This window comes from Cyrtonyx montezumae, unplaced genomic scaffold (genome assembly GCF_038088225.1).
Source record: "Cyrtonyx montezumae isolate F1298 unplaced genomic scaffold, pur_monq_1.0 scaffold_16, whole genome shotgun sequence".
Taxonomy (NCBI): Eukaryota; Metazoa; Chordata; class Aves; order Galliformes; family Odontophoridae; genus Cyrtonyx; species Cyrtonyx montezumae.
Genome location: NW_027071892.1, coordinates 6,861,802 through 6,889,619, shown reverse-complemented (window position 1 = coordinate 6,889,619; position 27,818 = coordinate 6,861,802). Strand labels below are relative to the sequence as shown.

The window sequence follows — 27,818 nt, the reverse complement described above, 5'->3', positions numbered from 1 at the left end:
AACAATGCATATTTTTTAAAGTTTATTACATATCTATGTAGATACGCTTGCTGGAAAAGCTAGGTCAGTTGTAGACCAAATGCTACAAAGGAAGACTTGTGGCTTACCAGTTTCTTTTCTATATTTTCTTGGAAAATGTTTCTAGTTAGAGTTTAAATATAAAATGTAAATGCTGTACAGATATGTACTGATATAAGCATTACTTGGTGTACACAAGTGATCTGCATGACAAATACTCTGTATCAATCAATCATTGTTAAAAATGTAATGTTCTGTGTAAATCCACTGCAATATTAATATTGTCATTTATCATTAAGACCTTTTGCTTAAACCTGGACAACCAAAACTGCGAGTTCATTGGTCAGATGTTTGTGCAGAGACTGAGAGTCAGAGTTACAGCAGGGATCAGCGCCCTCAACGAACCACACATTATTCAGATGAATTGGATTTAGGACAGGTTCACTGCTCATGTGCAGTAAGAGCACGCTGAACAGATCACTGTGAGGTGACTGCAGTCAGACCAGGAGCTCTCCTAAGGAGCTTTGCTATGCTCACCTCACAGGCAGAGCCCATCAAGTTCCTGTGTTACACACAAGAACTGTGGCTGTCCAAAAGGAGAGTGCTAAGGAGAACTGGCAAATGCCTGACTCTGGTGGGAAGAGGGGAGCCTGAGAGATGGAACTGACCATTAATTTTTATTTCTTTACTCAATTAAAATTACATTTGCTTAAAGACCTAAAAACTTGATGATGCTATGAAAGGAAATTACTGATTAAATAAAAGAAGAATAAAGTTGCTGATTTTGATAGTGTTGTGTGGTCAGTTTCAGTGGTTAAAACTGAACTTCCTCTACAAAATGCAATTGCTTTGCACAGCCCTCTTGTCCTGCTTGTGGGATACTCCTGCTGTATTTCTCAAGGAACATACCTTTCACTGACAGAGCCCAGTAATCTGAATGCTCTGGCTGCTGCAATGGGATGCAAGACTTCCGCTTTCCTGCTGCACTTCTGACTGGTTTTGAAAACAAACAAACAAAAAAGCAGTTTGCCATCTGCTAGCTAGAAAACTCACAGAATGAATTTCTCCAAGCTCATATGGTGCATCCATGCCAACGTGCTGCACAGCATCAGCAGCTAAGTGCAAGAATGTGTGTGCATCCTCCAGAGCGCCAACGTGGAACTGTTTCCTTATTCCTAATAAATAAGAAGGTTGCAATATTTATCTTATATAAAAATGAAAGAAATCGTATTTCTAACAACTCTCACAACATCAAAATCATTCATACACATCAAATAATTTTTGGAATATTTAAGGATGTCAAGGAGAAGTCTGAAATCAGTTCTGTTGAAAGTCACAGAATAAGTTTCAGTGATCAGTTTCAATGGTTAAAACTAACACTGCAGATCTGAAGAACTCACACTACACTGACTAAAACAATTAAACACATCTGATTTTCCCAGGTGAGCAAATGCAGAAGAAACCAAAGCTACGTCCAATTACAGCTGAGGAGAAAGTCCCTACAGTTACTCAATCAGCACATTCTCATCTTAGGAACTGCTTTGAAGTTTTAGGTCTCACTGTCCCCAGCAGAGGGCTGAGTACTCCAATGTGCTGACTACAGAACAACATAATTTGGGCAAGAACACAGACTTTCAGTGCTGCCGACTTTATCACTAAATAGAATAACAACTCAGACTGGGGGAAAAACAAAAGCTGTTCTATCACCAGAAACATAAATGAGGTCCCATGATATCTACAAAGTGGCAATGTGACTTTGCAGCACTCAATATACTAGTTTAGATTTTATAAGAACAAAAATAAATGCCTCAAAATCAGGAAGAGAGTAAGGTTTGTGAACATACATAACAGAGATTTGGTGGGGAGAAGGCAGATGGGGAGGGACACAAACACCCGAATTTCCCTTCCACCTCCAGCTGCCTCCAGAAGAGATGGCAGGGCACTGCACACCATGAAGTGACTTTGTGCTAACAGTGACATGAACCATTCTACCGCATGTGCACATATGCCTGATGTAAATCGAGTGAACTGCAGGATGCCTTCAGTTCAGCAGCAGCCTTTATCTGTGCAGCCTGAATTTTATTCCTGTGGAAACTGCTCAATGTAAGTTTCACTTCTTTTCATTCTGACTGCATTTCTTCCAGCACTTCCTTATCTCATTCATCATCAAAAAAGAAAATAAACAAGTCTGAATATGGGATGAATGAAATCCTACTCCTGGATTACTTTTTGCTTGCTCTCTGTCTGATTTACTTTATCTGCTGCTCACTCAGCAGCACAGCATAACCTGATTCACACACTCTAATGGTTTATCTTATTTCCTCCTAGTTTGCAGAAGGAATTAGTAGCATATAAAGGAACTTCCTGGGAGTTACACTGCTCAGATAATAATTTCGTTCCAACTTTTTTTTCTGAGTTCTGGGCTCACAGTAATAATACCTCTTATTGAAACTATCTATCTTCTTTAAGCTTACCTTACAATTTCAAGATTATGATTATAGGAACTTTAACTCACCTGGAGAGCAGCTTCAGGGAATCTCCCTAAAAATGAGAGGCTGAAAAGTCTGAAAAGAAGAGTAAATGCTTTTTAAAACAACACAAACCAAACAGTCCCCACTGGATATTCTGCATACAGTCCCTTCCTTGAACTACACTGTTTACTGCTATATAGTGGTATACTAACAATGACTGATGTATGAGCAGTCAGTATTACTATCTTAGGAAAAACAACCCTAAGCTTATGGTCATCAATGTTACAACCAAAGTTTACTCTCTAATTCATCTGCATGACATTATCTGTAAACAAAAAAACCAAAACAAACCTTTCTATGAAATTTGCTACACACCTGTGTCTTTTCAGCAAATGAGACCACTGAAGGAAACACAGATTACTACTCTATAAATTACTGCCACATTCATCCAAGTACTGGCATAAGATATAATTATACTTTTACAAGACTGTGTCACACAGACGTGGAGTGGCCTGGCAGCCAGAAGACTGAAGGGAGCCAGTGCTGCTGCTTTACATTACTCCACTGCTGAGGAAAAGGACTGGAATTGCTGTGGATTACAGGCTCAGTTAACAATAAGAAAATGCTACTGAAACTGAAATGCACGTATAAACAAACTTAAAGAGGAGAAATAATTCTCTATTCAGCTTATGCATCATTTTTGGACACTTAATAATTAAGCTGTGGACCAAGAGAGGTCTCTTTGTGGGAAAAAAAATAACAGCAGAGAGAAGACATGAGTTAAGTCTTTAAAAATGTAAACACACTAAAGAGAAGGAAGAGACCAAACTACACAAGTTAGGTTGGGTACTGGGAACGAGATTTAAGGCCTTGGTTAGTCACAGCTCATAACAGCCGCCCTCTCAGAGCATGAGAACAGGGGAGAATCTCAGTCAGTAAGAGAGATCTCAAGTATTTTTCTACAAACTCCTCCCTGTCAAAGGTGCTCCAGAAATAGTCTTAACAGCTCTTATTCAGATCCCTTAAACATGAGTAATAATGCTCTTCTTTTCCCTCTGAATGTGAATTTATATATCAAACACGAAGAAAGAACCTCACATCTTCAGTTCAGTTTGGTGTATTTAAGACAGATTTGTAACTAAAGGTTCTGAAATATGTTTTAAACAGCTTCCTGATAACAACATAAATAAATTTGATGCTATTTTTCCATTAATAGATTCCCCACAGTTCAGCATAAGAGCAGTTTGCGTGATGTGTTACTTGTTAATTCCCATCCTTTTAAGTACTTACTGAAAATTTAATTGAATTTCATCTCCATTTCAGCTTGAGCCTTTGCAGAATGGGAAATACCAGCCCTGAGGATGGAAGAACCTTTTTAGCATCCAAAATAAAATAGCTACCTGGATAGCAAAAGTAGGGAAAGCAGTAAGTGCTAGTGAGTCGGTGTTCTGATGATGAAGGCAATGAAGCACACCTAGTATAGAAGGACAGCTTTTCACACAAACACCTGAGGCTGCAGTCATCATCAACAAGAGATTAAAATAATTCAGAAGTTATCAGACATTACAATATCAGCTACCTAACCATAAAAAAAAAATTCTTGTCAGTAACAAAACTGCTTCTTCAAAAGCACTGAACCATAGCATGGATGCATTTAAAAGATGACAGAAAACCTTTTCCAGCTGAGGTTAGTACAAGTCAGCTTCTTTGTGAAAGCAGCATATCAGATCTGAACCCGGTGCAGGGACGTTGCTGACTTTTTCTCCAGAACTGCTACCAAGCTGTACAACGTGTTCTGGAGAAACTAAGCTTCTACCAGGGAACTGCCCCAACCCACAGGAGATCTAAGACAAAAGTATAACAGTCTTAAAAAAAAAAAAAAAAAAAAAAAAAACCTCTAACATACAAAGAAAGCATTTATCATTTTCTTGTTTTTGTACTAGTTGATTTTTTCTCTTATCAATGTAGATACTGTTAAAAGAGAAAAAGCCTTCTTTGTATCTGCTTACCAGTTTCATATTCTCCCTGTGCATCTTTAGAATCCCTGCTCAGAAGTCGGTGACCAAACCATGAAATGTATTCCTGCATCAAAATGAAGAACTAAAATGTTTATTAACATTTTAATTGACTGGCAATAGAATAAAGTTGTACTGCTGAACAGATTTAGAACAGAGTAGAAATGGTTCCTATGGGTGTTCAGAGACAAAACAAGCAGCTGGGCTCACATGGGTATGCTACTTTTAGGCACACAATGTTATCTGGCTTTTTAGAGTTAGTTTGGTACAGCTTGCAAGGATTTTGTTTTGGAAGATGAAACATCCTCATGCTCTGCTTCTGTAAGAGCTGAAGCCAGAGCATGTGATGCTGGCACACAACCAGGGGCCCAACTGTCTAATCACAAGTACTAGTTTTTATAGGACTTGACCGTGCCTATTTAACACATGTAAAATCCTGAGGGAATGAATCCTCGGTTCATCAAAGCCAGAACATAATTTACTGCATTCCAATGGTAAGAACTGAGTGAAGTTTAGTATCACCACATCATCTCATAGCTGCCATCTCGAATACACTTACATTTGCACTTAGCAACTGCACAGCTGGCTGAAGGCAAGTGATGAGGACCACAAGTGATAAAAGCACCAATAAGCCTTTAAAACAAAACTTTTCTGTTTCTCAAATGAGGCCTCTCAAGGTTGGCTTTCACCTGCATGCTGAGGCAGTGAGTGATGTGTTTCAGCAGTGGTGATAGAGGTCGGAAAGACGAGCTGTGTTCTGGACAGCTGAGCACAGCTGTCACACCTCCAAATGAGAAGCAGCTCTATCAGCTCATCTGAGTGAGCTGGCTAATGGTGGTGACCATGCTGAACAACTGTTCTGTAGCTGAAATTTGCTCTATCAATCAAAAAGTGTTAATATGCTCTGTTGTAGTTTGCATGGAAATAAACAGGAGGCACTGCTTTCAGACCAGCTTACTTGGTACCTACAATGCACCTTTAACAACTCCTTTATGGTCCTGTGCAGAAGCTCCAGCTGTACAAATTCACAGATGTGTCTGCACAGCACACAAACTCTCATGCCCCAAAACCTGTTAGCAAAGTTGATGCTTTGAGCATTTATCCCAGGCTGAGAAAGTTCAAAAAGCACAGGGCCTCACATTTTGGCCAGATGACTTCCCCAGGAGCTCTCAGACAAGCCCACATTTGGTCTGGTTATGGCCACTAATGTAGTGTGCAATTCCAGTAATCTCACCACTTCAAGGTCCCAGCAACCAAGCACTCCAAAACAACATCCCAGCTTTGAGCTCCTGCTCCACAAAGTGGGGCTGGAGGAGCCCAGTAACTCCTGCTACCTACACTGCCACACAACAGCAACAAAGCCCTGGACAAACCCCAGTTCAGTGAACTCGAGATGTGAGATGCAGAATAAAAAACAGAATGGACAGTGCTCAGCAAGGCCCTGCAGCAGTAAACTGCTACCACACAGACACTCTCAGCTGGCACAGCAGCAAGCCCAGCCCTCCCTTCCACCTGCCAGTTGCAGCAATCACTACAAGTCATTTCTTCAGAAGTTCAGTATTCAGCTTCTTTTGCTTTGAGTTCCTAGGAAAGCACTTTTTAAGGTGAACTGGTAAAAAAAATAATAATCCTGTCTTGGCTTCAAAACCCTTACGTTACCGTGCCTACCAATGTCAATGCAGGTCTTTTCGAAGCACTTTCTCAGGGAAGGGGCAGATCTCTCATCAGCTGCCAAGCAACATTTATAGCTCCAGAATGATCAAATATGGAAAACTTCCCAAGGGGCTGGAACCAGTGTCTGTGTTTTTAGTGAGATCAAGTACTACAACACAGGGTTTTACTGCCTAGATAGAAAGCATAAGATAAGCTTACTTTAAATGAGCTGACATCAGAAGCATTTAGATGGAAAATCTATCACTGGATAAAAGAAAAAGGTTGCCAGCCAGTATGTGACCACACGGAACATTTTTAATGACCACAGTATTTCAGAAGAGATTTTTCCAGGCATTAAACCAACACAGACAATTCTGTCAAAATCCCATACCCACATCTCGCCATCCCATCAGCAGAGCCTCAGAGCAGAGGACTTCCATTACACAACTGCATCTGACAGGGCCTGGCTGGAAATACTGAGCTCAAGGATGGAACTGCATCCCTCTAAAACCCAGTCTTTAATCTGTAAAGCTCCCACTTATAGATCTATTTAAAAGATATAGTGTTTAATTTCAGGAGAAAAGAGACTAACGTGTATTTTGCTTAACTAAAAATAGCATGCACCAGAACAAGAAAGGAAACCTTCAAACAGAAGCGCGCACTTAAGCACAAGTTTTTGCAATGTGGTCGAAGTGTTTGCATCTTCAACCTAGAGAACCTATTCCAAGGAATTCCACATCACACATTTTCAGTTAATTTCACTTCACTGGAACACATGGGTTATAACTGTACAACTTCCACTACTTCAGAAACTAAAAAAAGTCCACCCTATTTAAGCTTATGTTTAGAAACATAAAAGTAAAAGCTTACTTCTGTGGTTATTACTGAAAGAGAAAACACAGATGGGAGATGTTACTTCCAGGCATCCTCTGGGTGGACCCAGAGCCCTTCTGCTGCTGCTGCACACAGCACGCACACCCAGCGCTGTTCTGCGAACGCTCACTGTAACAAGGACCGCCCACCCTGCGTCCCTACCAACAGCAACTAACGGACACAGGAACGCAGCATGCACAGCAGCACAGGTGCTGCCCAGAAAGCATCAAGCGTGCTGTTCTCAGATCAACGTGCTTTATTCCATCGGCGTCAAAGGAGAACGTGAAAGAGGGAATATTGTGATCACTGCCCCATGGGAACAAATCCCACAGCCGTGCTCTGAGCCTGGCCTCTCCCTGCTGTATATAATCCGGTTTGAAACCATAAGCCCTGAGAACACCAATGTTCCACGTTAAAAAAAGTAATAATAATTAGAAAAAAATTACACTTCAAGTCCTTCCAGCAGAATTCAGGGGATGACTCTGTGCAGCTCCTCCACCTCCAGGCTCCACATCTCCTCATGCACCGGGTTGTCGGAAAGATCCGTCATCTTTATGGCTCGCAGCACGGGCTCGGGGCTGCAGGACCGCAGCGATCCCATCACCATCACGTACTTCCCTAAGAGGACAACGAAGACACCGCATTAACCCTCGCGTTTCCACGTTACTCACGCAGATGTTACCAGAGGAGCAGAAGCCCCGCGGGGAGGGGAGAAAGGAAGCGGGGCCGCCCCGCCGGTACCTGCGCTGAGGCACGGCCGCCCCCGCGGCACGTCCTCCACCCCCAGCACGGTGAAGGGGCCGCTGCCGTCCCGCAGCCGGGCCGAACCACCGCCGCCGCCGCCGCGCTCCACGTGCAGCACGGTGCCCTGCATCCACACGGCCCGCAGGTGCAGCGGTGCCCGGTCCGCCTCCGCCCGGCACAGCCGCCACGTCCCGCCGGCTTCGCGCACCGCGCCCCGCAGCTGCGCGGACAGCACCTTCAGCGGAGGACACGCCGCCTGCCCCGCCATGACAGGGATAGGAGGGAGGGAAGGCGGAGAGCGGCGGCTGACGGGAGGAAAAAAAGGCGGGAAAAGGCGCGCCGCCGGGAAAGAGCGCTCCGCCTGCGCGCGCGCAGCTCTGGCGGAAATGGCGGAGCACGAGCGCTGTGTCACGTGACGAGCCGGAGCCGCCCCGCCCGCTGCTGCTGTGCGTGTTGGGGGGGAGCGCAGCAAACGAGCGCCCCACGCTAGCGGTGGCACAGAGGCTTGGCTGGGGAAAGGCTATTTTCTGCTGTCTCTAGGCTCACTGAGGCGCTCTTTAAAAGCGTTTTCGCGCGCTCAGGACTGCCTGTAGGATGGCCTTGGCTTTGTTGTGCGATGCAGAAATCCCCGGTGCACAAACGGCACGGGCAGCTCCGGTTCCGAGGCGCTCAGCGTTGCGTTGCGCGTGGCTCTGCTCGCTGCAGGCAGGCGGAGCTGCTCGGCTCACATCTGAGAGCCCCGGGATGCTGCGGTTTCCCTTGGGTGGGCGGGCTGACGTTTCGGTTAGAAAACGAGCCGAGAGAGAAGCTGAGGGAACCGGGGGGGGGGGGGGGACACAGAGCTAAGGAAAGCAAAAGAAGGGGGCAGATGTTGGCGGCTGTGCCCTCAGTTCTGAGAGCTTTGTGCTGCTCACAAGACGTGCAGTGTGGGTGAAGGCACATCGAGAACGGATCCCTACGGTCGTTCTTCCTTAGAGCGTGTTCTGCTCTCCATTGCAGCAGCCTCAATGGAAAACATCCAGCTTGAAGTACCAGAATACATCAAATGACCTTTTTTTTTCCCCTCCTCACCCACTGTTTTATGAATTATTTATTCCAAATGTCTTCTCTCTGGAGGCGTTTTCTGCTTGGAGACGTTCTGTAAGTGGGTCTTTATTCCCTTTATAGTGTAAGGAAGCAGTTAACGTTTTGTTACCGTTTACAGTAAGAACAAAAGATAATATTAGTAATAACAATAAAAACACTGCCGTCCAAGTACGACCATTTCAATACGGAATCATGTAATCTGGCAATCGAATCATATGGCTTACAGGAACAGAAAGACATTAGATGGTTACTGTATATGAAAGCAAAATTTGAGCTGGGCTCACTGCAGAAGGATGTTTGTAATTTATGCCCCTAAGCTACAGTCACTTGACAGCATCAATATTTTAGTTTCACATAAAAAAATAATAATTGTGCCAAATATTGATAAAAGTATTGTATTCCTGTTTGCTACCATATAATAGGAGGGTCTAATGCTTATTAAGCCATTAAATCTACGGATGAAGGCAAGACCCCTACAAGAGTGTAATAGGTAGGAGAGACTAAGAGGTCTCTTTTAAAAGATTTTCCTTAGAGAAACTATTATAAGGGCAGAAGTACTGCCAAGCTACACCGAGTAATGGGTTTGTTTTCCAAAACCAGAAAACCCGTTCCTTTCAGTAAAAGGCAAAGTTACACAGCACTATGTGCACAGCTCCTACCAAATTGCTGGCTTAGCATGGGGACATGTTCTGAGCTGCAGGAGAAATGCCTGATGTCTCAGCAGGCAGTGTTTTCTGGAGGTGATCCCATAGCAATCACACTCCATTTAATGGCAGTGGAGGAAGCTCACCATGCTGCTGGAAAAGGCAGTGAGTTGGTGGCTGGCATGCTGTAAATTACACTGGATGAAATTTGATTGCATATTCTGAGGGCATGAAGGATGAGACAGAGTTTTGGTTTGTTTGGATTTGAAGGGAGTCAGTCCCCTGCCTGCTGCTGCAACATGCCTGCTGCTGCAACATGTGCTTTCTAAAGAAGCAGTCTTCAAGGACATTACTCCTCATGCTGACATGCACATGAGAGACGCTGGTACAAGTGTAAGAAAGACTATGCATAGAAAACGTAGTCCGAGTACAGCAGGTGCCAGGTCCCTGATATTTTACTGTCTCCCATCCTACCTGAAAGAGTTTTAAAGAGCTGTGTCTTAATCCACTGATTAATGCCTACAGAAAAGTTTCTTTCATTTTCTCAGTGTCTCTCTCCTACTACTGAGAAGTCCCTAAGGAGACCTCTAGTAGACAAGGCACAGTCAAGGCACACCTTTAAGAGATCCACCCAAGCTGATGCTTATTTTCTCGTACTGCACACAAAACTATCTAAGACAGTCCCAGGACTATAACAATTCGGTGTCTTTTGGGTGTTTATTTTGTACCACCAAAGTGGATATGCTGACACACTGCTCTGAAGTCTGGAAAAACATCCTCATCTGTTGGGGTGTTTTTTAGGCTACCTCATCATCACTGAACTTAAATTAATGACTCTTATGGATGAATGGGTTGGAATTAATGTCGAAAATCAGAGATATTTCCCTCCCACACTTGAACTCTGCGTGTGATTTATGCTTTGGGTCTGACATGCAGGTGCTAAGGTGTGTTTCACAAGTGATTTCAAAAGACCTGGAAACAGGCAATTCATCTGCTGAAACAGGAAGACTCTAGCTGCGTCCTGACAAACTTTAATTAGCAGGTAGCTCTGAATAAGTGGCACTTCAGAGGTGTCATGGACAAGGAAATGAGAGCTTTCATTCATGAGATGTCATCAAAACACTGCTAATGGCAACAGACCGGGCCCTCCCATAGTGGTGCCCTGGCAAAACTGTGTGGAAGTTGCTCCAAGGTAAAAACGAACTAACTTTTGTGGCAAATGCTATTTGGTAAAGCCAAAGTAAGGTGATCTCCTGTGCTCTTTTTGCAGAACGTAGTACAGGTGCCATACATGTGTGCTTATGCTTATTGGAGTAAGTGGAGGATTGCACCTTGTGTATGGCTGAGGGAAAAAAAAACTTACGCACCTCTGCAGAGAGAGTAGAAACATTTGCTCATACAGCCAGCCTTAACATGAGAAATTATTTCATTGCTCTTGCCATCATGCAGACTAAACCAGTTCCTGTCACCATTCATTGCCTATGGGCAGTAAAAACAGTGCAAAGTTCTCCAGATTAGCTGACTCATTTCAGTTACAAAGAATTCTTAGAGGAAATGTTTAGAGTTCCAGTCCTGTTCTGCAGAAGTGGGCGTCACCTCTTTTGCCTTTCCATGCTATAAATGCACTGGTCAGTAACTGAAACAAATCCTTCTTCTGTGGAAAAGGATCCTGACATGGTTAAAGAACAAAGAAGTAATTAATCTTAATCATAGTACAAAGTAAACAAGTACTGCTTGCTGCCTTAGAAATAATCTGTAAAGCTGATTTTTAGATGGGCTTATTTAAAGTATTGCATTAGTATAAAAATTAAAGAAGCTTATGAAGACTGGAGAGCCCACCACCACTATAGGTGAATACAGATCACAATGTCCTACTTTGTCAGCTGCCAGGTCTGCCATTACTGCCACCAGCATCCAGCTTATCCATTGAGAATGAAAGCAGAATGATCTTCCTAGAGAAAAGCAACCAGAAGAGTGGCATTTTATTTCCAGAATCTTGAAATCTGATATGGCCAATAATTGAAAAATACATAGAAGCCAATGAGGCTGAGAAGTTACAGCCAGCATGGAGCATACATTGGCATGACTCCACAATATCCAACACGTGCTCAAAGGGTCATGAAATAACTTTCTTGTGTCTGTAGGGAGAGGTAAGACTTTGGAAAAGTATCCAGTTTTCAAGCAGGCCAGGGTTGTCTTGGGTCCAATCAAAGAGACCATCTTCTCCTACAAGCATTATCATATTTAAACCCGAAGGCATTAGAACTACACCACTCTATTTTAATTTAAATTAATTTAAATTAATAAAAGATTAGAACAAGATTAAAAGTGCCTCAGAGTTTTAATATAATTACTCGATAATTTTATAGTAATCTCACAGCACACACCTATGCTTGTTCAGGAAAAATCATTTGGAACTTTGACATTAATGTCAAGCTCTTTGGAGAGGAAAGTTTGAAGTGAGCTTCCAAGGGTTCATGGCAGTCCAGAGTGGAAAAAGCTCACATCTCTTTTACTGTGCAGGGAAGGAGTTTGCAGAGTCTTAAGGACACAGCCATTAAGCAGACACCAGGACTGGGGGCAGCTGCAGCTCACACAGCCAAGCAGAGCAGTCAGCTGTTGTATTAACTGTTTTCTAGTCTCTGCAAATTCAAAGAAAAGTGAATATCCCTCACTACTCTATGTTTTTTAGCCAATATTTTGTAGTTGCATCCTCATCTTGGACTATCAAATTAAACTTTTATTTTTTTTAATCATGAAGTTATTATGTAAGTATCAAAACATGGTGACTTTCCTTAAATAACCAAATTTTGCTCTGAGACCAGAGCATCTCTATGCAGCATGTCAGCATTGGTTTTCTATGTAGCTAAAGGCAGCTCTTCATATAGCAGCCCTCTAAATAACAAAACTGGGACTTGGAATTCAAAGATGATGAGAAATCAGAAGATGATTCTTCAGGGATTCAAATATATTGAAGCCAGTAATTTAGCAAGCTACTCATGAGGAGCAAAAATAGATGGTAAAGGCAAAATCAGGATGCCTTATTTTCAAAACCTGGGGAGCCTACAAAACCACATTTGGAGTAGTGAATTCTGTTGCAAAATCCAACAGTGCTTGCTTACTCCAAATAGAACCTGTCAATACTTTTAGAGCCAAATTAGGGACATCAGCTCATGTAAATGGTATCTGTTTCATGGAAATGTCACATAGCAGAAAGTGACTGCAGAGCAGGCATGAAAATTTGTGCATGTTTTTCCTTGTACTTTTGGAGTTTAGATGTTTCAAACATCAAGCATCTATATTCAAATAATTACAAATATTGTTGAGGAACATTTCAAGAACAGTAGCTCTGCCACAATTCGGGCTGGTATGAAGTTCAGGCAGTAGACACTTCAGCAAAGCACAGCACACAGCCTTAGATTTGCAAGGCAGAGTTGATGCAAGTTAAGGTGTAGTTAATGCAAGGCATAGTATGCAGGCTTTGTTACAAGTTACAACCTCATTTACGAGAAATGCACAGTGAAAGTGAAAGGTGCAGAGTGGTTTCATTTTCATGTCCACTTATCTCTGTATTGGAGCTACTTTTATATCTTGATTCTTTGAAAACTCAGTATAGCAATTACTAGCAAACAATCCTCACTTGTAGATCAGATATTTTCACTTTCATTGTTTACATGGATTTTATGGCAGAGGAAGAATTGTGTTCTCCTATTTGAACCTATGTTTTGACAGTGACTCTGCTATATTTGCATTCTGGAGCCACTGACCCATTATTTGCTGGGAATTCTAGGGTTTGGGTCCACTCCAGACCATGAGGACCCCAGCAGTCACCAGTGGAACTAAGGAGGCTGGAGTGCAGTCAGTAGGGCTTTCATGCTCTATTAATTGATGCAGACCCTTTTACACTCACTTCTGTCATGCCAGATAATTGGGTGAACATGTCCTTTGGGTGGCAAAAAGATTCTTCAGGCCCTCTTTTTTCCCACCGTTGTTAACTATGGGGGAAACCATTTGGTTAACCAGAGTTAAGGATATTGATTAAAGGAATTCATATTTCAGGGCAGACATTTTTTAAATGGAAGTGGGCTGGCCCAAACCCAGTTCCACTGCTCCACCTTTCCTGATAAAATTAAATATTTGTGTATAGATGTTAGATTCAACATATATAATGTGCATAGAGGTCATAAAAAACATTGATGGCTCAGTCTTTGGTTTTAAGTAACTTGCAGGATCAAGGCTGGGAAGAAAAGTCCTTATTAAGAAAGTCCCTAAAGTTCACGCTTACAGGAGTGAGCATTTAAATAGTGGCACATTTTACTCACAGGTGGCAGGATTCACTGAATGCCCTTTTAGCTTGTGGCTGCTTTCTCTTCTGTTTCTTATAAATGTCATTGCACTGCTCTGCATTCTTGCTGGACACATCAGCTGGGGAAAACAAATTCCAACCAAAGGAAATGGAACTGAAAGTAATTAGAGCATCTTCTTAATTCATCCTGTAAAAATGATTTCTTAAACAGATAGATGTGTATCTAAAGGCCATGTTTCCCAGCTTAAAACTATAGCCCTTACTCCACCAGTGCTTCTGTAATCTTCATCACACAGCTGTGGAAATATAATATAATAATATTTGTAAATACTTGCAAAGTCAGGAGAGAGGTAGTGCTGTGTTGTTCTTACAGCATGGGGAAAGCTTAAGTTTCTGTTCCTGAATTCAAAGGAATTTGCATGTTTTGCAAGTCACAATTTACATTATCTTGAAATTGAAATCTATGATCTGTAATCATGCGTTAAACTGTATAATTCCTGGTACATGAGCAGGAGAGGATTTATTGTTGCTTTGTTGTTTCATTAGTGCAAAGCAACAGATGCCTTAGGAGAAATGCTTAAATCTTTCCTAGTAGCCATCTCTCATCCAAGCATGTCCTGAACAATGAGTTTCCATCGTGGCTTTCATTCACTGCGTTTCATTCACACTGTTAAATTATCTACAAGTGTCTGAATATAAAGCACCTCAGCTTAATGGCTCAAAAGTCTTATCTTCTTGTGTCTGCTCTGTATACGTAAGCAGACTGTGCGTTTCAGAAGGTGAGAAAGGGAAGAGGCAGGTTCCATCCAGGCAATCCCTGGCTCCTGCTCTGGTACAAGGGAGCTGCTGCCTCCACTTCCCAGATTTCACCAAGTGCTACTGCTCGAACTGACACAGTTGGACTTCTGTGGAAGCAGGTTAGCTGTGTCTGTGGAAATATAAGGTTCCTGTGAAGGTGAGATGAGACATCTATAATGCAATTGCAAACCAAGAAAGCTTTGAACTTTGTCTAAGGTTGGCCAAATGCCTCAGGAGGAGTGAGGTCTTTCCTCTCCTGCCCCCCGTTGTAGAGCAGTCTCTAATTATGCACTACTTGGAAATGATGTACTTCATGTGTCTTTTTTTTTCTTTCTTTCTTTCTTTGTTGCTTATAGACCCTGAAGTAAAACTATCTTTTTCACTCTGCTACAATTATCAAGAAACAGATGACTGAAAACCTGGGAGACAGTGCAGGTGCATATTTCATCAGACAGGAAATATTGCGTACTCACAAAACGTTGCAAATGCATAACTGGGACTCCTACTTAAGCAGCTGCCTTGCTCCTGAGAAGAGGTTAGACACAAATTCTAAGCATAAGTTCAGTTTTCTAACTTCCCTAGAACTTCTTTCTGGGCCAAACCTGGTGTTAATTTTATCATTTATGGGCTATTGTAGCTAAGACTGAACACTCATTTAAACTTACCTAGGATATGAGCTGTACTTACAGTATATTCCAGGAAACTTTAGCTCACACTTTCATCTGAAATACAAATATTTTTAATGTAAGACATAAATACGCTATGTTTTTCTTTCACTTTGCTTTACTACAATTTGATCTTCATGGGACAAATGTCACTGTTTTTGCAAACTGGAAAAAAAAAAGTCTCATCCCTTCATTGACTTCATTAGAAACATTTTCTTTCAATCATCTTTTAAATCCACCAGTTCTGTCCAGTAGTTCACCAGTGAGATCACTTGAGAATTCAGGCTTAGATCCCTTCCTGCCACAGAGGGACTCAAACACATGCTTGTCAAGCTCATTTTGAAGATATAAACTAGCCACAAGTCCAGAGAAGTAAGCACTCTACGGTCTTGTGAACTTATTTCAGTGCACAAAAACGTGTTCAAGAGCCATTGAGTTACAGACAGAAAGAGATCTTGAGAGAGGTGAGGCACTGAGTCCTGGCTCAGCTTCAAAGACCACTTATGTACTTCATCTGATAACTGCTTAAAGAAGAATATGTAACAGCACTCAGAGGAGCCACCAGAAATTCAGTATTTCTCACTCAGAGGTGAGTGCTCCAGCTGGCTAAAAAAAAATATTCCACCTTCCCTAACAAGGAGAAGAGAGCTCTTTTCAGCTGTTAGGACACCTTCCAGAAAGGGGAGGAACCAAAGTTTGACTGTCGTCATGCTGAACTGAGACGGAAATCTCAGTTTTCCTTTTTCTGATCACCTGCCCCAGCAACATTCTCTCAGCTTGCCTCATTTTTTTAAAGACTGCCATTCTTCAAAGACCTGAATTGAAGAACAGAACTCTCTAAACCTTTGATTACTGTGAGGGAGCTCAAGAGGGAGAAAATTTTGAGACATATCTCTGTAGGCAATAATTCCTTACTGTCTGTTTGCATGGTATGCCAGCTACTTTGGATCTGCTTTCTGAGAAACTCAGCTCTCCATGTGCACTGCAGGGGACCATGATACTGGTCCAACGCCTTATTTCAGAAGCTTCACATTGTTATTCTTAATGTTGTGGCACACCTCTTCTTTTTTTTTTGGCTTTTAGCCTAATTAATTAATTTAAGGTCACCGGCCGGTCTGTTTTAAACAGGGCTTATGTCTGTGTCTTTTTAGTTCTAATTTAGTGCTCAAGCTCTTCTGAACTCAGCCTGTAACTATTTTATCAGTAATTAATTGTGATGCTTTTACTAGAGGTCTTCAGCATGCAGGGTTGAAAACATGATGTTTCCATCCAGCAGAGGGGGCTTGGCAGCAAGTTTTTTTTAATACAAATCCAAGTGATTTCTTTGGAAATTGAGTGATTTTATAACTAAACTGACTATTATAGGAACTTGTATAGTATTAAAGATGAAAGCAGAACTTCCTGTGAACAAGAGACACAAATATAAACAGAGGGAACACAAATTGAGTGTCTTTCTGGTTAACTTTGTTTCCCTTTCTTTTCACTGTGGCTTTCCTATTTCACCAGAAAGCCCTATCAGTTACAGCCGACAGGCACAGTGCACAAGAGAAAAGGGGTTTTCTCCTAATTCCTTTGAAAAACTGAGCCCAAGTTCCTATTAAATCTGTCCCTGCAAACTACTTCAATATATGTACAAGAGAAAAACAGAGGAAGACATTGAGGGAAGCTCAAGATGGAAAATTTTCCAAGCCATCATAGAGCCGTGTGTTTGAAGGCATGACATGTCATCCAGGGGTTCAGGACATTGCACCACTGTTACTGAATCATTTTAGGCCACATGGAATTTTAAACTGGCAAACTCACAATATGGTGAGTCCAAAAGGCTGCATGTGATTCAAGGTTATGGTGTAAAGAAGGCCATTCCAAGTTAAAGTTTAATGTCAAGTTGCACAAAAGAATGCCACAAATTAAAAATGGGCTGGCTAGTTCTCTGGCAGAAGTCCTATTTTCCATGATTAATTGCCCCCAAACCTGTTTCTTTGCTCAATTTCCATCCATCCAGAAGAAAAATGCAGGCAGGTGCATGCTTGAATATTTGGGAATTTTGCTAACTGTATTATTTGTTATGTAGAGAGCGAGCACTTGAATGGCATTGCTCAGTGCTGCTCAAAATCTCATTCTTTCATCTCTACTGGAAGCTAGCTGCCAGTTTTAATGACTCTGGCAGAGGTAATGATTTTCACCTCTGTGGCTCCAGATTCTAGTAAAGGAAATATTGACGATGATGGTGCCCTAAAGTAACCTGCAGTGAAATTCATCCCAGAGGTAGCAGAAGGTGCAGCTGACTCACTGCGGCTGATAAGGGTGCTGTGCTCTCCCTCGCCGACATGAGCACAGCAGCAGGCATTGCATCTTGCAGGGACGCAGGTGGGTGCAGCGCTCTGCAGCAGCCCAGGCTCTGCCTACTCACCCAGCTCCGGTCATTCTGGTGAGCTCTTCTCAGAAAGCAGGATCTCAGCAGTCGCTTTGTGTTTGTGGGGTACTGGGGCTGCTACCCACATGGCCCAGAAATTTTCCTTAAGTACTAATATACTTAAAAAAGGAGTGTGTGGGGGAAGAGGAGAAGTAGAATTCAAGTCACTCGGTGAAATAAAATTCAGACATTAGAATTTCTGTGTGGAAGGGGATGTACTGTGCTACATCGCTGTATTTCTGACAGAAGAGTATTGAGCTACGAGGGCTATGGCAGTCCCCTGGCAGGAGGGGGATGTGGCAGGCCAGTGTGTGTGTCCTCTGGCCCCCAGCCAGGAGCTAGGCACTCCCAGTGCTGTATAAGATTACTCGTCTGGGGGAACAGCAACTCTGTGGTGGCTTTCATCAAAGAGAATGAACTGCATAGCACTGTGGAGGGGAGAAAGGTGGGTTGTTATGGGAATTTGCAAGAAAAAATGAATCCACTCTGATGTTAATGACCTGAGTCAAAGTACAAGGAGACTGCACTTCCCAGAAAGGAAGTTCAGTAACGGAACCACAGATACGCTTCAGATGCTAAACGGAAAACTGGAGAAGGTAGACAATTCTCAGAACAAAAAACAAAACTGTCTGAAGTGCACCCTACAGGAGGCAGAGAAAGAAAGTAAAAGAGAGCGTCTTGAAAGTAAAAGAGGTGTTAAACAGTAAAAGGGTAACACAATTCAGGAAGCAATGCAGAGAAAAGCAAAGCAGAGTAACTTTTAAACCTGGGATACTGGGATTTGTTCATACAGGAAACGGTCTGATGGGACAGAGTTCCAGCAGGACTGTGGAAGAAGCCAGTACAGAATTACATGAGACAGTGGAAGTGTGAAAAAAAAAAGAATTAGAAATAAGAATGGGAACTGGAGGAGATGAGACAGACTAGGAATGAGAAAAGAAAGAAGCAACAGAACAAATACTGCATGGGATAAGGAATGGAAAAGAACAGAACAACCCAAGCTAGCTTAGCTGATGGGAACTGCACATCTCCCAGATCTGCTTTATCAATTGCCAGTGTAAGTGTAAAGCTTTGTGGGTACAGAACTTTTTGCATAGAGAGACAACCATCTACATGGGTTCAAAACAGACTAGAGGAAGTGTTATCTTAAATGACAGAAGTATCAAAGCTATGAATCCAGAGCAGTAAGGGGATGACATCTGACAGCTTCAAACATTCTTGGTCAAGTGAGACTGAAGATGCTGCTGACCTAGAAACTACTTGACATTGCTCCTGCTGTTATTTTGCCAAGGGTGTGGCTTCTTCCAGCTTGGTTCATCTTTCTGAAGATGCTAACTCTTTGAAGGAACAGTAGATACATTAGAAAATGCATTATAAACAAATACTTAATCATCTCTCATCCATTCAGCATATTCACACTCTTTAAAATAAAAAAGTCATTCTTCAGTCTCCTTGCACATAAAAGGAAAGCAATGAAAACATCACTTTGATGAGAGACTTAGAGATGTCCATTTACAGTGTATTAATGGAAATCCCAAGAACTTTGACATGAAAATCTAATAAGAATCCAAGCAGACAAGTTGTTTTACAGGCACAGATCACTGTCAGTTTCACAAGAAGCTTAAGCAGTCTTGCTTTTCTACAATAAGATCATTACTTTAAGACAACAAAAATATTGGGCCACATTGTCAAGTTATTTTTCCTCCAGGGATGAATGGAGCCCCTCTTTGTATGGTGCCGAAAGAGAAGTAGAAATACCCAACTAGAAAGGGTGTCTGTGCTGAGTTCCCAGTGACTGCAATGGCTGAGTCACAGTGGGTTCTTGGACATGCAGGGGAGTTTTGGCAGGAAACCGCCTACCACTGTATTTACAGCTCCACTTCAGCTATGCCATTCGACTCAGCTCAGTACATGATTTTTATCACTCTGGATGTTGGGGACACATTTGCACAGAGGCACTTTCCAAAAGGCCGCATGTGTTCAGTGTTGGATTTTGGTGAGCTTTCCACATATTCAGTTCAGATGGAAGTACTTCTTACCCTCAGCATAAAGCGACTTTTCTCCATCCACTCCAATTTCTTTGTCATACCCAGCCTGCATTCATGTTTATCACTGCTGAACTTTGTCATGTTGTCATAGTATGTACCTTACCAGAATAGGCACCTCCAGTAGCACATCAAGCACATGAAAACAGAGTCCTGCCCTACCATAGAGCAAACTGTCTTCCTCTGGCAATTAAAGTAATAAAACAAGAAGCTCTTATCAGAAAAACATGCTGCAACTGTAGCAAAGCTTCTTTTTATACCTTTCTTCTTGGCAAAATATAGACCTATCTATAGAAAGCTATGTTAAAAAAATAGTAATTGCAAATTACAGCACTTGAACATTACAAGGGGCCTTCCTTGTCTTTTCCTGCAAATTCTGTCCTAGTTTTGTGAAAGAGTTGAGATCACACATTTCACTAGCATCCTTACGTCACTCAGCACACAGATATGTGAGTGGGCAGATTTCACGTTGCATGTGCAAATGTAAATCTGATATTGCCCAATTTTTCAGTTTTAGGTTTTGTAACCACATAGCATCCATCATTGGAGCCTTTGTACTGGGTGCAGGACAGGAGGCTGGTCATAGTGTGTGCTGTACTGAAGTACAAACTGCTAATTAAGAGAACACTGATTACTCTTGGGAACAGTGATGGGTTGTCTGTGCAGTTGTGGAGGACCTGCCTACATTCATGGAGGGCTCTCTGGTGGAGCACACTCAGCCCAGGACAGCTCTGGTTTTGTGCAAGTCCATGCCCTGGAAAATGAGGTCAGGAGTATGTATACAGACAAGAAAATACTTCAGGTGGACCCAGTCTAGAGAAAAATAATGCAAACTAAAACAGCCACAGGACTGCTGCCAGCTCCACTCCTGGTGTTGCAAAGTTAAGGAGTGAGTGAAATGAGAGGGAAGCCTCTTTGGGCTGTTCCTAATAGCCAGCAGAAGCAGTCAGTTCTATCCCACAGTGTATAGGTCTCTGCAACAAAGCAGCAATTGCCTTAGCAATGTGTGTTGGCAGGTTTGGACACTTGAGCACTTCTTACGCTGCATGACACGCTGCTTGTAGCTCACGTTTTAGAAACAGAATCAGCTGTAGCCCTGCCTTCAAGTACACACTCAAGAGATCATCATACACAGAGCAGAGAAAGGATGCTGAATGAATCACAAGAGACTATCTGCTGGCCAGAAGTGTGCAGGCTGTGCCATTCTTGGTATTTTAGGCAGCAGGTCTGTCACAGAAAGAGGATTCATTATGATCTGACTAAATTGAATGAGTGCTACACTGTAAAAACCAATGGGTTTACCTCGCTGGTCTGAAAGCAGTGTTAGTATTTCCACTCCCTCCAAATCACTCTCCTCCCACCTGTCTGCCACGACCAAAGCCACATGTTGGCACAAGATTAGCAGAAAATAACCACACTCTGACCTGCCTGCCATGCGCTAGTGGAAACTGGGAATTCACGGGAATTGAGGGAACTGGAGGCAGTTCACATGAGTTACACTCTTGGTACCACAGTTTATCTTCAAGTTGATATTTCAGAGTTTCATATATGTTGTTCAGTTTCCCTGAAATTAACCTTTACGGAAAAAGAAAAAAAAAAAAGAGAGAAAGAAAAACCCACAGTCTTTCAGGGGGATCAGAAACCAATTTCAGGAAGCACTATCAGCTTTGATGGTAAATGCAGCCACTGAAAGTAAATGCATTCTTCTGTGTGTGTGTGTACTGGATTAATATTTTAATTGAGTTTCATACAGAAACAGAGAAGGAAAACTGCAGAATGCTGTGCAACACACTGCTGGAATGCCACAGTGCTACTTACTGCAGACTTATCAGGAGTGAGTTATTTTCACTGTGGTCCATGTGGAAGCAAGAAGTTTGAACCAGGCAAGATGCTTTTTCCAGCCCTGGCACCTGGGACCCTTCCTTGGCAGCAGTCAATGGCTGCAGGGAATGAAGCAGGACAGTATGAACATAAGAGAAAAGTACGTGAGAACAAAAAGTCAGGGTGAAGGCAGGAAACTGGAGGGAGTTAGGTGGTATCCTTTCAGCTAATTCAAAATTTGTGTTTGAATTTGAACTTCAAATATATTTATTTTTCAAATCCCCCAAATTAAGCTGTTTTTATCTTTGAAGTGGTCTGGACCACACTGCTCTGATCTGGATGCAAGTCTCCTTTTCTATTTTGCAAAGAACATCTGCTTGGTGCTCCTCGCCATAGTCACCTGCAGCACTTCGGATGCTGAGGTCAAGCCTGACAGGAAGATGCAGCTGTTTGGCCAGGAGATAGTCCCATGGCACTTGCATCCTACTCCTTCTAAGGAGCCAGAACACACTACAGAACAAAATCTTTTATCTTTTTAGATGAAGGAAAATATTCCTGAGAGATCCTAGGATCACAGACCCTCTACTACTGTCACTCACTTTCTATACTACTTTAACTAGACATTTTCAAAAGTGCTTTGATGAAGCTCCTGACAAGCCTTTAGCAAGGAAATCTAATCTCATGAAATATTTCCTCCTGTCCAAACCATGCTCTGTAAGTATGGACTGGGGAGGACACAGGAATATTTTTAATGTATCCTGAAATTCTGGGTCTCTGTCAGGACTCCATAGCCAAGAAACCCAAAAGAATATGCAGGATCTTTCTTGTAAGTGCTCCACCTCTGCTATGTGGAAGTCATGGCATTGTATGAGCATTAGAAAGAGCTCTCCCTGACTGACTGTAAAATCCATATTCCCTGTTAGTATTTTAACCTTTCCCCATAGACGCAGGGAGAGAGGATGATAACCTATTTATATGGGAAATCATTAGAAAGAGCACAGGATTCAAATTCACATTAATCAGTTTATTGGGATTCCTTGGTATTATTGCACTAGGTGCTTAATTGCATCTTTTTTCCTATAACAATTCTCAAGGGAAATAGCCCCATTACTTGACATTTGAAGAGTTATATCAGGGATACACGTATCATTCTGTATGGCAGTAAAGACAGAGGGTCATGTACAATATTTTTGGTACCACTGCAGGAACTGAGAGGTTACTCAGGCCATGCTCGGAGTCAAGGTATGAGACAGAGTGACAAGAGGACAGCTGGAACAAAGAACTACATAGAGGGACAAATCTAAACTGTTTGCATACAAATATAGCCCCTGCCACCTTAACAAAAGATTTTTCTGTAAGTAAAGTTGTCTTAGAGTGACTTGTGGGTTGAGGTTGTCATGTGTTACTACTGGCATGGTAAATAAGTTTCCACAGGTCACCTTGGCAAACTCAATTTGATTTATGTGATTAAGCCTAATGCTTTCTCTACACTCATTATCAGAAATTTTGCCAATATTTTGACCTTATTATGAACTGAAATAGCTTTGCAATTAAAATACAGCATAGCATTTCTTTTCAGTTTAAGACGGCAGGTAACAGGACTTCTCAAATAGTCAGAGGACAAACTTGCAAGTGAGTCACCATGGACGTCAAACCACTCGACAATAGCAATTGAATGAGATGTCTGCAGAGCTCCTAGAGGAAGCCCTCCAAGCTGGGCATTCTTCCCACTTTCATATTCTCAATTGCCTAATTTACTGAGAGGGGACATCAAGGCCTGCATGCTATGTTACACTAATTTTATATAACATAATATTTCTTCTTAATTAATCCATGAACATTTGAGGTGAGGGCTGTACCTAACTAGCATAGATCTTTCTAAAGTTAGAGAACGCTTCATTAATATATTTGGATGAAGTTTTTGATTTACAACCTTAATTAGAGATGCCAAAAGTTCTACATTTAAAGGACTTTGATATCTGAAATTGCCATCTGATTCTCAAGACATTCCTAGAAATTCATCTGGAGTTGGAATATGATGGAGCTAATCTATTCTGAAGACAGCTTGTTGAGTCCACGAGTAAAACTGGCCAAGTTTTGCAATAAGTAAGTCTGGGGGAAAGAGGATGTCTGGAAGAAACAAATTCAATTCTTTTTCCACATGAGTAGTTATGGTGGCGGCTTTATGTTTGTTTTCTTGGCAAATGAGGAATTAATACATTTATCAGGATCTATCCTTTTTCCAGGAAGGGGGAGAGGAACAGAAATCTGTCTTATTTCTCAGTAAATGTACTGAAAATTGAAAAAATTAAAGTCATATTGTCTATTTCTTGCCCAGATCTTTGCAGACATAGTTATGTAACTAACCAAGGCCATAAGACAATAATGAAACAGTGTAGGAGCTATCTGTGTAGTAGAACAAAATGCATGTTCTCTACTTCCTATTTACTGTATATGTGAGCTTTTACATACTACAGAATGCCGAGTCCTTAATATTTCATTAACACATGAGATTGAGTAGTTTATGATCTTGAGATTAGCTTGGGACTGTAAAAAGACCAGTCAATTAAAATAGCCATCACAGTAGGAATATGGAGGCCAGCATATCATGCAGTAGGAAAGGCCACAAAAGGCATTTTTTCATGACTGAGTATTAATGGTGATTTACACAGATCGAGGCTTGATGATTTTGAGAGTTAAAAATCCATCTGAGTCATCTGAAAATGTCTCAGTGCATTAATGAAAGAAATAGAACTGTCCACCTGGATCCAGATGAGAAGCTGCAAGAGTCTGATGTACAGGGCCTTCTGATTTTTCAGCTTCCTATATGCTACTTTGGATCCTCTAACAACACTCTGTCTGTTTTTGTTCACTTTCAGAACCAGACCACTTATTTTTCCTTATAATTTGGACTGTTGAATCTCTCTATATTCAAGGAAATAAAACTGAGGTTTGGATCGATTTGACCATACTAACAATGAATTTTATTCTGTTTGTATGAACTGAAAATCAAAGGTGAGGGAACTTTTAAGTCATTTGCTCCATCTCAGCCCAGCCATAAAAATTGTCTCATGTGATTATGCCTATGAATGAAATGCATCAGACACTGATGCTGCAGCCTTTGAATTACTTTATCAGAAGCTCATCATTTGTGTGTGGTTTGAATAGATGGAATCGTGGGAGCACCAGAAAGGGCATCAGTGTTCATCTGCCATAGCAAATGCAAATTTGTAATCATGTAAACTATGCAGGACACAGTCTAACTAGACACTGATAACAGAAGTGGCAGAAAACGCCTGTGAGAATGGAAAACTCTAAGAGCAGACAGTAATGATACCATGAAAATAACATCAAAGAAACATTGGTGGTTTTTTTTTTATTATAAATGGATGCTTTGTTTGCTATCTTCAACATCCCCACTCATAAATAAATTTTCCCCAGGCTCTTCTTCCCATCATCCTGTTCCTGTATTACATGGAGGGCTCCAACTGCACGTACGAACATTAACCTCAGCTCCAGAATAGCTGCAACAGAGTTCAGTGCTCCAGAATAGCTGCAGCAAAGTTCAGAGCCATGGCTGATTTTCCCGTGCCATGTTACCGCTCCTCATTCATGGGCTTGAAATCTGAAAATGCACAGGAATGGGGAAGCGGAGAAACAGAGAATGTGGCTTCAGCAGCAAGGGAGAGAGCTGCTGGGGCACTGATAAAGGCAATGGGAAGGGCGCAGAGGAAGGTGGCTTGTTCTGACTTTCTTTGGAAAAGATCACATAGGTACCGCGGTAGCTAGACTGAAGTAAAATTAGCACCTGGCTCTGAAATTCAAGGTACCCTTTCTTCCAGCCAGCATTGAAACCTCTGTATTCCAGTAAGTGTATCTGGAAGCCAAAATAGTGTCATACAGTTCTGCTTTGAAATATCCAGTTCAGTTTTTATTGCAGCAGTTCTCACACATGAAAGGCAGCCTGCTGCCTCTGCAATTAGCACCAACATGACCATTAGGTCCCAGGCTTCCTCTGTCAGCTGTGGAGTTCGCTCATACACACAGACCCACACATGAAAACCTACCAGAAAGCATGCTGCCCCTGCCCCATCGCAACACTTCTACCAACAATTTGAGGCTTTTTCCTTTTTTTTTTTTTTTTGTCTAAACTACTGAAATGTTGAAAACCCAAACCACATTTTTGTACAGTTAACTGTTTGGCTTTTGAATTCATAAGACTAAAACAGATCTTGATTTGACGTGGTTAATATCAACAAAGGAACTTCCAGTGAAGAACAGGCAGGGTCCAAGGAAACCAACATTAACTGCTCCAGAAGAAGGAACTAACAACATTTAAAATAAACAATTCCAAAGTAGCCAGCTTAGAAAGAAACTTCCCTCACAGCCTCAGAGAATTTAGGACTTCCTTGATTTATAATAGTTCATTTCTCTTACAGAGATGCATTTCAGACAATTTGTCTGGAATGCTCAGGGATACTCATGAGAGGAGAGGCACAGCTCTTAACTCAGATTTAGTACACTGTTAAGATTAATTAGCTTAACTTTCACAAAACACTGCTTTTCATCCTAGCCAGTAGACATATGCACATCCTCATGACTAATACTCACAGGAATCCTTTTCAGAATGAAAAAATACAAATTTCTAGCCTCCATCCTATCTGGGTGGGATCTGAATGTACATTATCTGTACAACAGTGTGAATTCCAGCCCAGAGAAGGGCCGTATTTGTACTCACTGGCTACCCCTTGTCTGGGCATAGGCATGATGCTCATCATGGCTTGAAATCCAGCTGAGGACATCTTAAACTACATCTTGTTCTTGCCATAATAACTTATGTATGCTGCCATGGAGAAACGAATATGCACATCACTTTTCAGTTATTGCTAACTTGGTCATTAATATCAGAATAAAGCGAGTCATCTTTATAGGCCTTTACCTGCAGGCAAGTGGCTAAAAGAGTAAGAGGGTAAGTTGTATTCAGGAGGCTCACTCTTTTACCTCTAAACTTAAAAACTGATACCGTGGGCAGCATGAAAATGTAGATGCATGAGGAAGTGTCTACACACAGAAGTCAGATTTTTTTGGCATGTCCCATTTAGATACATCAAGATTTGACCTTAATACTTAGCTAAAGTGGGTGATGGAGATTCACACTTCTCTCAGTGCTGCAGGTTTCAGTGTATCTGAAAGCAGGCTCAGAAGCAATGTGGTGTCTAATTTACTTGCAAAATCAAAGAATTCCGATTTCAAGGGTTTCATTTAAATGAAAATTCAGATTCTGAAGAAGAAAACAAAACCCACTAAAACAGGAAGGATGGTATTGTGGTTAAGTTTCTAGTATGGAGCTCTGAAGACCTGAATTATGTTCCACTCCTAGCCCTTCTGCAGATTGTCTCACTCTCTGACTTTAAGCAAATCACTGAACTCTTGGTGCTTCAGTTCCCCTTTTCTATAAATCATGTTGCTTGGTCAGTTTAAACAATGCGGACGATCTGTTTCATGTAGGAGATACCACTTCCAATAGAAGCACAAGGGAGGAACTAAGCTCTAACCCCACAGTGCTAATAGTAACATATGCAACTCTATTTACTTGAATCATTCTTATGAGAAGACAACAATATATTTGACCTGGAAAAAATTTTTAATTTCTCATTAACAATTGTCTTCGTAAAAATAACATTAACTGTTTGGACATTCATGGATTAATTCCCACACTGATCACCCATTTGCTATACCAAACTCTAAACAAAACACATTCCACAGACATGTTGGCCTGCCAATTAATTCAGCTTAATATGAGAATTACTGCCTGCTCCTACAAAAAGAATGAAGCTGAAATGGGGAGTGCCTGCCGATTTTCTAATTGTTTCAAGTTTTTTTGCACTTCATAAAGGAACCTCTGCCTACATTACACGGCTGCCAGTATGGCTAAGGGTATGTTTTCTGACAACAAAACAAAACCTAAAGAAAGGGGAACATCACACGCGTTATCCCCAACAGTCACGGTGCTCTCCCACCTTCACCACTACCTTCAGACCTGTGCTTTTCCCTCGCTGCCTCCTGACAAACCCTTTCCTGCACCCTAGGTGCTGTCACTCAGTGAGCAGGCCTTGCTCCCACTGCAGAAATGTCTAGTGTTTCCTCTGAACTGTGTTTCATTTTCCAAGGCAGTGTTTATGAAATAGGAGTCAGGGCTCATATTTTAAACAAAAGTTGAGTTTGTTAGTTATCTAAACCTTGGGAACTTTACTGATGAGACCCTT

At 41.7% G+C, this 27,818-nt stretch overlaps 2 protein-coding genes across 3 annotated transcripts in view; one reads left to right on the top strand and one right to left on the bottom strand.

The window, feature by feature from the left end:
• CYTH3 (cytohesin 3) overlaps window positions 1-27,818 on the top strand; it is a 425,983-nt gene that overhangs the window by 47,548 nt on the left and 350,617 nt on the right. The gene's annotated exons all lie outside the window — the stretch shown is intronic.
• RMI2 (RecQ mediated genome instability 2) lies at window positions 1,078-8,059 on the bottom strand. Of its 2 annotated transcripts, XR_010621984.1 has the most exons (4): window positions 7,772-8,059; window positions 7,477-7,648; window positions 2,534-2,582; window positions 1,078-1,193 (listed from the first exon to the last, which is right to left on the bottom strand). XR_010621984.1 is itself a non-coding variant. In XM_065733027.1 (2 exons), exons 1-2 carry the CDS (start codon window positions 8,040-8,042, stop codon window positions 7,500-7,502), a joined length of 420 nt encoding a protein of 139 aa, XP_065589099.1. In that variant the 5' UTR covers window positions 8,043-8,059; the 3' UTR covers window positions 7,216-7,499. The 2 variants fall into 2 exon arrangements, 1 of the variants encoding a protein (XP_065589099.1); XM_065733027.1 differs by lacking the exons at window positions 1,078-1,193; window positions 2,534-2,582 and having other exon boundaries at window positions 7,216-7,648.